Source organism: Elephantulus edwardii, unplaced genomic scaffold (genome assembly GCF_000299155.1).
Source record: "Elephantulus edwardii isolate Elephantulus edwardi_28Jun2011 unplaced genomic scaffold, EleEdw1.0 scaffold00007, whole genome shotgun sequence".
In the NCBI taxonomy this organism is placed as follows: domain Eukaryota; kingdom Metazoa; phylum Chordata; class Mammalia; order Macroscelidea; family Macroscelididae; genus Elephantulus; species Elephantulus edwardii.
Window position 1 is genome coordinate 25,580,592 of NW_006399757.1, and position 9,446 is coordinate 25,590,037.

General features: G+C 34.4%; 1 protein-coding gene across 3 annotated transcripts in view; it reads left to right on the top strand.

The window, feature by feature from the left end:
* The window catches only part of FAM221A (family with sequence similarity 221, member A), a 37,428-nt gene extending 29,483 nt beyond the window's left edge, over nucleotides 1-7,945 (top strand). For 2 of the 3 annotated variants that reach the window (XM_006880300.1, XM_006880301.1), the window contains 2 exons: nucleotides 2,087-2,169; nucleotides 7,877-7,945. In XM_006880300.1, the coding sequence (XP_006880362.1) occupies nucleotides 2,087-2,169; nucleotides 7,877-7,945 (152 nt within the window). Of the gene's footprint in view, nucleotides 1-180; nucleotides 289-2,086; nucleotides 2,170-7,876 lie in introns of all 3 variants that reach the window. The other variant, XM_006880299.1, reaches the window with a different exon arrangement.
* Nucleotides 7,946-9,446: the final 1,501 nt, after the last annotated feature.

The window sequence follows — 9,446 nt, forward strand, 5'->3', positions numbered from 1 at the left end:
AGAATTCTTCTCACCCTTTTCCCTTTTATTGACACGTAAAATTATAAATAAACTTTTGTATAGAGTGAATTTTTCTAATAACCTGCTGAGGTTCTAATTTAATTCTCATGTGGAATAATAACTTCTTTATATCTTTACAAATATTTCATTTACATTGTTCTTGTATTTTGTTCTTCTCAGGTGCACCTGCAGTTGAATTTCTGGACTCCCCAGCTACAGCCATGGATCACCCTTTTGTAAAAGCATTTCAAGCATCATCTAGTTCTTCACAACCAACACCAACAGATGGTAATGGAATTGGGGAAATGTTTGTGGAATAGTAAATAAGAATATAATCTTATAATCCATTTTGTAAGCTTCTTTCTTTAAATCTCAATTTTATTTCAAATGGATCTTAAATACTTTATTTTATTTTGTCCAGGCATAATGTGAGTGAAAAATATCTAAATCTGATAATTTAGAAGATTTTGATAAGAGTATAGCCTGACGTTTTAAATCCTTTTGATACAGCATGCTGATTGTGGTAATGGGATAAGAGAGCCCTCTAGTGGACTATGCCTTGATCTTTTGGGATCTCAGATGGGACACAAACTAGTGACAACAGTGGATTTCGTCATTTATCAGTTAAGAATAGGTAGATCTCATTTTTTTTTTCAGTAATGATAAGATATTTCAATTACTGTAAACAGCAAAGAATCAGAACCTTAGTTTGTATGATTAGGTATTTGATACTTAAAACCATTTATAAAATTATACTTTTCTTTGATTTACTTCTGTGTCCATATACAACAACTTTCCCATAAGAGATATTAAGACTTCTTAAAATGAAAAAATAAAGATAAGAATAAGAAATTAAACCAAGATAAAAGATTCAATTGTGCCATATCTCAAGGCTGCTTTATTCCCTGTATTAAGTTTCAGTTTTGGCTGAATAAAGTGGCAGCCAAAGAATGGGCAAGCAGTTGAATAATTTTCCTTGTTAGAACAAGGGACACATGATTTACTACCTGCTGATGAAAGCTGTATCAATGATGGATTTTTAAAAAAATCTGTAACATAACTTTCAATGTCCACAACAACGTTTTTTGGCAAATGAGCATGTAGTTGCTCATTTCTAATACCCCATTTTGATAAAAACCAAAGTCATATTATTAGCATGCAACTCAATAAAGTGAGTCCAGTCTGAGCCTGATCTACAGATAGACCCAGCATTCCCAATGAGTTAAAAACATATTCTGAGCAGTCTTTTTAATTTTATTTTTCTCAACAAGCTTTTGCTTAAAGTAGTTGGTGGAGTGTGATTATACTATGTGGTGACTGTCAAGAAGGGTGCTTGATTTTGTGTTGCTGTTTCAGGGTGAACTGCTATACTTCAAAAATAAAAATAACAAGTAGTAAGGTTGTTACTCTCTTTTGGAAATGAAAGAACCCAACCAAAGTGTTCAACCTGTAAAGAAGGTGAACTTTTCCATGAAGTGATCTCTTTGGGTACCTACAAAGATTTTTCTCTCTTGGAGCAATTTTAGATTCCTTTAAACTAGTGTTTGATTGTCCTTACAAATCTGATACCATGCAAAATGGCCAACATTAATGTCGTTTGAAAGCAGGTAATACTTCCTTGTATGTAAATCCTCAATAATTACTTTTGGGAATTATTTTATACAGGGTTTTGGGAGGCTGTAAATCACACAGAAATGAGATTGTCCCTTTTTCTCTTGCTGATTGGCTAGTGGATTTGAATCTTCAGGAAAGTTCGGCCTCTGGGTTAATAGTGGACTTCATATGGACTATGCCACCAAAGCTCATTTGATATAGAGTTACACAGATTTCCAGTTGAGCCATGTAATTGAAAAAGTAGTGAACAAAACTAAGTATGCTTTCATATAAAATAGTTATGCATTGCTATTTAATATTTGGAGAATGTTAGTTAAGGGCAATCTCATTTCATTTGACTATAGCTATAGAAACCCATTGGAAGGTCAACTACAAGTCAGTTCTGACTCACTAGCAATGAATGAGTGCTACACACACAAACACACACTCTAGCACACACATATTTATATTTCCCCCCCTTTCTCCTTATAAGCAGGCACAAGTAGCCAGCTTTCTTCCTTAAGGAGACCTGAAGAGGATGATATGGCTTTCTTTGAAAGACGTTACCAGGAAAGGGTAGGTCTTTGATGAAATCTACTGTATTAAGCATTTGCTTACAACAAAGGCACTGTGGTATGATTATATATTGCTCATGAACCATCATTTAAAATAATTTACAAAGTCTTTACTTACAGGTGGAACTAGGTCTTATGGTTTCTTTAGAACAATTCAGGCAAATAGGACTAATGAATAATTTGCTATATAATACTACTAGCATTGGTGGCCTAATGGCAAGAAGCTGTGATGCAATCCCAAAGACACATTGTTTGAGTCCACTAGCTGCTCTGAAGAAGAAAGATGAGCAATCTCCTCTCATGCAGATAACTGCCTCAGAAAACCAGCCAGAGGGTCAGCTATGGGTTGCTTTCGATTCTATGGTACACAACAACAACAACAGTTAGTACATAGATATCATAAAGATTGACTAAATAGACAGGTAAAATTGCCAACAAAAGGTTTAACCATCATCATATATATGTTATATGTGTCTTGAATTTTAATATATAGTATTTCTTTTTAGAGGCTTTTTGACATATCCAGACTCAAGTTAAAAATTATTGGATATTTAGGAAACAAAGCAGTAAATGTATATGTGTATTTTAGCAATTTCCAGGGCTATGTATTTTAGCAATGTCTGATTTATATATACGTCTACACACACACACACACACACACACTATAGCAATTTCTAGAGTTCCGTAACTAGAGTGCTCAGAGCTTTCAGCCGACTGTAAAGCACCTTATCTTCTTGTACCATTGAATCAGGACTTACTTGTGGCTGACTCTCAGTGGGTTTTCAGAGGCTGTAATTCATATGAGAGGAGACTGCCCATCTACCACAAAAAAACTATGTAGATACAGTGTTTTACTCATCTTTGTATTATTTCCAGTATCTAATATAATGACTTATACATGGTCTTTCAATATATATTTAGAAAAAATTTAAAAAATTAACATGAATGTAATTAATATTCATTTAATACATGTCAAGCACTTGGACTTTGTATGGTGGAGAGTTTAGACCTGTGGGGAGCTTTTTTCATATATATTAGGGAATGTTTCTTGCCAATCCTTATAGTTGGGAGTTTTATATTACTTTTTTACTATATGAAAGAATGCTGCCTTGATGAGGTATATTCCAGCCATTTTACAGAGTCCTCTAAATGCTTTCCTTGGGATTATTTCACAGTTGCTTGAGGACATTCGTGATCTTTCAAACTAGGTAACCCATTTCAGATAATCTTTTGTTGCTTTTTGTTATATCCTCTGTGACTGAGCCAAGAACTCTTTTAGTAACTGAAAGTATGGAAAAACAAAATTAATTTTTCATCGTAAGGGCAACACTATCCAATAGAACATTCTGTAGTGATGGAAATAGTCTACTTACATCCATGCTGTAGCCACTTACCATATATGTTTTTTTTAAGTATAAATTTAAATAAATGAAAGCTAAAAATGTACTTCCTCAGCCATGCTGATATCATTTCAAGTGTTCAGTAGCCACTGTAGCTACATTGGACAGTGTAGACACAATACACTTCCATCATTGCAGAAAGTTCTTTTCAAAAGTGGAGGTCTAAAAGAGAGAGAATGTTCAGTAAGTGGTTTGGTGAAAGAAAAGTTTGTTTTCTTTCAACATCATTCGGTATAGGACATTCAGTCAAATCATCTTTTATCCTTGGAACACACACACTTCATAGCTGAACTTAATTTTTCCTCTTAGGCTCCCTAGAGACCAGGTTCTAACTTCCTCTCTTCCTTTCCTAAAGTCTGCATAAGTGTCGATTCCCTTCAAAAAATGTATCAGTCGTATTTCTTACAAGGAAGTTAGTAAAAAGAGCTCTTAACTGTAAAAGTTTTAGTAGGATATACTTGAACTCTCCATCTTGCTTATAATAAATAAACTTGGAATAATGGACTTATGAGATATGTTTATAAATTCTTTTACCTATGTCATTAATGGAGTTTTAAAAAACTAAGAAGTCCTTCAGCTAAACTCCTGAGTTGAATCGTACCATATATACATTGTTAAACCTCACCTAGAATTCCAAAACTAGAGTGTGGATCATTTAGGGACCTTTAAGAAGCTGTGTCTGATATGGTTAAGGCTCTCCCTTAGAGGAATTCTGTGTTCATGTTTGGTTTTTGCTTGTTTTCTTTGATAATCATTAGCAAATCTAGTTTTGAAAAGAATCTATGATTGATATAATTCTGGTTGGTTAATTTTTTTCCTCTTTTTAAAATTTTTTATTTATTTATTTATTAAATTTCAGTGAACATCTACAGAGATTTTGGAATTCCGTTCATTCATTGTTGCCTGCTTGGATAATTTTATAGTAACATAGATTATCAATTAATTTTAGATAGCATGTAAAAGCCGGTAAATTATATTCTAGATTGAATTCTTTTCTTCCACTGTCACTAACACTTGATCCTTTTTTTTTTCAGAAAGGAGAATTTTATTGAGAAACAATTATGGAAATAAGAAATTAATAGTAAAAGTACTATGATATTAAAAGTACTATATATTAATGCATAACAGTATCTTGTACCTAGTAGACTTTGTATAATTATTTACAATAAAATGTAATTAAAATTTTAATTTAAAACAAACAAAATCTCCCTTATATAAGCAGACAAACAAAAAGAAGAGAGTATCTTTGATTTTTAGGAATCTAGATAGCTGTATTTCCAAAATTAATAGACTCAGCAACAGGTTTGTTTTATGTTTGTTTTCAAATGAACAAAAACTGCTTTATTGTTTAGCATTTTCTCTCTCTTTAAATGCTACAGGCAGTCTCTAGATTATGTATACAGTTCAATTCCTAACCTATCTTTAAGTTGAATTTGTATATAAATCAGGTCAGTTAAACACAGTTTCTATGTAATGTCAGTTAGTCGAGTGTCTTAGGATATATATATTAGTAATATGTATGTTGTTGATTGCCTTCGAGTTGAAAATGACTCATAAGCGACCTTGTGAACAAAAGGCCTGAAGCCCCTCTACAGCTATGTTTTTAGGACATGTTTTTTAGGATGAGGATGCCACTCCTGCCACTAGGAAATCTATCTATCTATCTATCTATCTATCTATCTATCTATCTATCTATCTATCGTCTAGCTATCTAGCTATCTGGTGGCCTAGTGACAAGAGCTGCACTACACTCTGAAGCCATGTGGTTTGAGGCACCAACTTCTTGGCGGAAGAAGGATAGGTAATCTCCTCCCGTTCAATTAACAGCCTCTGAAAACCCGCTGGAGGATCAGCTATGGGTCAGTTTTGACTCAACTCTATGATGCACAACAACTATACACACACACACACACACACACACACACACATATACACACACACATACATATATAACACAACCTACATATAAAACAATGTGTATATGTATGTATGTATGTATGTATATGTATATGTTTGTGTGTATTATATAAAATGCATCCTCATTGCTGTCCAGTCAGAACTGACTCATAGCTGATCCTCCAGTGGATTTTTGGAAGCTGTAAATTATACAGGAGGAGAGTGCCTATCTTTTTCCCTCAGAGCTGCTGGTGGACTCAAACTACCAGATAGGCATCACCTTTGGGTTAGCAGGACAGCTCTCTGTGGATTATTCCACCAGAACTCCATATGTATCCAAACAAACGTAAGAAAAAATGCACTATATATACTATCTATCTATCTATCTATCTATCTATCTATCTATCTATCTATCTTCTTTTATTTTATTGTTGTTATGTGTATTGAGTCAAGTACAACTCACTGCAACCCTATGCTATGAACAACAAATGTGAATCTTGTCCTATCCTACACCATCCTCATCATCATACTATTTGTTAAATAACTTGCCTCAGATACTTAATACATTATAAAATGGGATTAAAAATCTGACTCCAACTTTGTAATTTTTGCTTTAGGATATTTTGTGTTGTCTCAGGTGACCTGTTAATTGTATCAATTGTGGAAGAATAATAGGGCTGTAATGGTTTCTGAATAAGGTTACCAACCATCTCAAAAAGAGAGGAGAGAGAAGAAATGTAGTAAAAACAGGGATAAGATGAATCTTATTTTATTAGTAGAAGTGTATTATTGTAAGTTTGATGAAATTGGATAAACTAGTTTTACTGGTTTCTTGATATTTCCCATCATGTTAGAAGGAAAGGGGCCCTACTTCCAGGGTCATGCCATTTATTTTCTTTTTCTTGTAAAGATTAGGTCATGATACTGCCTCTGGGAGTTTTATGTGGGAGTATGAGCAGTTTAAGAGTTGGGTGGGTTATGTGTTCTCTGAGGTCTCTTTCTTTCTAGAAAGGACCTGCGTGTACTAACATAGTGAAAAGGCTTGTACTTAGGGTCTGAATGAGTACTGCTTCTTTGCTTCAACTACAACAGAGAAGGATAAAATCTTCAGGAAGAGCATTGTGGGAGTATAGATGCCAGAATTATAGGGCACTAGTTTTATATGATGCACTGCTAACTGAAACTGCTGGTTCAGATACACCAGCTGCACCAAAGGAGAAAGATGCATAGTCTTACACCTTAGGAAATCCCAAGATGGTCACCATAAGTTCAGAATTGGCTTGAAAGCAGTGAGGTTTTTAAGTAGAAATTGTGATTTAGGTTTCCACGATGTTTTTGGGTGATACAAACGGTTAATGCATGTGCTACTAAGTGAGGTTAGAGGCTTGAGTTCAAGCCCAAACAGAGTTGCCCTAGAAGAAACACCTGCCAATGTACTGGGCAGTGCATTGTTCTACTCGGACACGTGTGAGGTCACCATAATTTGAAATAAAATTTATGGCAACTGGTTTAGCAGCTTCTTTAGAGTAATTCATGTTCCAGAGAAAAACCACTTGTGAGCTGGACAATGAATAAGGATGACAGGAGAATTGATGCCTTTGAGCTGCGGTGTTGAAGAAGAGTGCTGAATATCCCATGGACAGCCAAAAGAACAGATATATATCTTCGAGAAGGTGCAGCCAGAATACTACTACTACTACTACTTTTTTTTTTTACTTTTAAAAAAATTTATTGTGAAAAACATGTATGGAGATACAAGGGAGTGAGGGTTGGGAGCAGAAGGGTGAGGCAGAATACTTCTTGGAGGCAAAGATGACAAAAGCTTCTTCTAAAATATTTAGAGCATGTTGATAGGAGAGATTATTCCTTGGAGAGTGACATCATGTCTGGAAAGGTGGAGAGTCGGCGACTGAGAGGTAGACCTTCAATGAGATGAATTGACACAGAAACTACAGCAATGGGCTTGAGTGTGTCAGAGATGATGAGGATGGCACAGGATAGCACGGGATTCAGATCTATTGTTTATGGGATTGCTACGAGTTGTACTCCACTTGATGGCACCTAACAACTACAACAACAAGAAATATGCATAAACTGGATGATGTGAGGTTGGGTGTTTAAGCATTTTTTTATAGAATATTGAAATTTCTAAATTTCTCTAAAGTACTATTTATTTAGATGTCATTTTTATTAAAGCCCTTACAGAAAGTAAAACCCAAACCACATTTCAGGTATGTTCCTTTACCTGTCAGATTTTTTACTTTAATATTTAATAGCTAGTAACTACTAAATGAGGTGTAGAATATGATAAACAAGATATGAATACAAATGATGTATATGCAACCTTTTTTTCCCTTGAGAATTTTTTTCTAAATTATTATGATATTAACAATAAATATTTTAAATTTACAGGTGAAAATGGAAAAGGCTATTAAACAGAAAAAAAAAGCACCATTGTCATCAACTACAAAACCTTCATGAAGACTAGTGGGGAAATGAAAACCAGCATCCAAATAGATCTTTGCTATGTTTATTTAAATGTAATAGCATAGTTTATTTTCCCTCAAATTATTTACTTCTTTTACAGCTTAAAACTCTTATTTGTCTATTTAATTTATTTAAATAAATGAAGAAACTTTATACTAATTTTTATTTACTACTTGTACATACTTTTTCTCTTCTAATAAGGGTTTTTTTTTAATATGAATCAAAAGAAAAGTACATTAAATATCCTTAGTTTATTATACTTTAGCCTTTTTTAGGGTATTTGAAAAATTAAAGATATTATTGAGGTTTCTGAAGAAATACATAAAGGTCATTTTTATTCTACTCAAAATAGTTAAAATATTTAGTATTTTACTTTTCCAACTTTGTAATGTTGACCTGTATTTTTGAATAAAAGTTGTATGTTGAAACTGTATAATTCATTTTCTTATAGAATCTACTGAGTTTTAAGATCTGTTAATTGTATGCGTGGATGACTGTATTGGACATCTTTTTTGTTCTAGTAAGTTCTATTTGGATGAACAACCACTGTGTTCCCTTTTTTATTGATGTTAATGTTTCACATCTTTTTTTTGTTGGTGATGAAGATTTCTGCCAAAGTTCTCACCAAAGCCTTCTCGGCCCCTCCTATTAGTGTGGTCTGAAACACTTCCAGTGGGCTTCAGATAGCTTTACAGGGGAGCCATCTGACAACTCATTGCCTTTCTTCCCCAGGGATGCTTTAACAGATGGGTTGGAATGCCCATTATAATTCCTCTGGACACTACATGCACTCAATGTGTAAAATAGTGAAAACCTTGACCAGTTGTATGAATCGGTGGATAAATGCTCTTCATTTTTTTTTCCTTTGGAGAAGAAAATTCTAAGATGCTTTTTTCATTAAATAATCCTGTGAGATTGAGTACTAGCTATCCATTGCCATGACCATTTCAATCACACAGCGTTAGTTTCTTCCCCCCGTTCCAATCCTGTATTCTTCCCTCTGATTCCTTCAGGTCACTTCCCAAATAGATTACATCTAATGTCTTGGGCTTTGCTTTTGGATGTAGGTAAGCCCAAGATAAAATGGTAGGCACCAGGAATAGCCTTACAGATGAACAATTACGTTGGGATTCTGTGACTCAATCAGTCATTGGACAGGGTCTCTAATTACCAATGACTGTAGGTAAATGTGGCAATAATACCTCCACACATGCAGGTGCATCATCCCTACTGTAGGTGGAAATGGAAGTGTTGGACCAGCATGCATGTGGCATTAGAAGGCGTGATAAAGCTTGAGGTCCTGTTTAAGTATTGTAAACTGTTTTAGAAGCTTTTAAAAAAGAACATGGTATAGCCTCAGTTTATTCTGTCAGCTTAAGATATGAGGTGAAAGCCAAAGTGCCTTTGTAGCACACTCTGGAAGAAAAGCTCATTTGCAGCTGCAGGACAGTGTACTGATTATTTGGCCCTGCAGTAATAGTAGAGATGGCAGGAC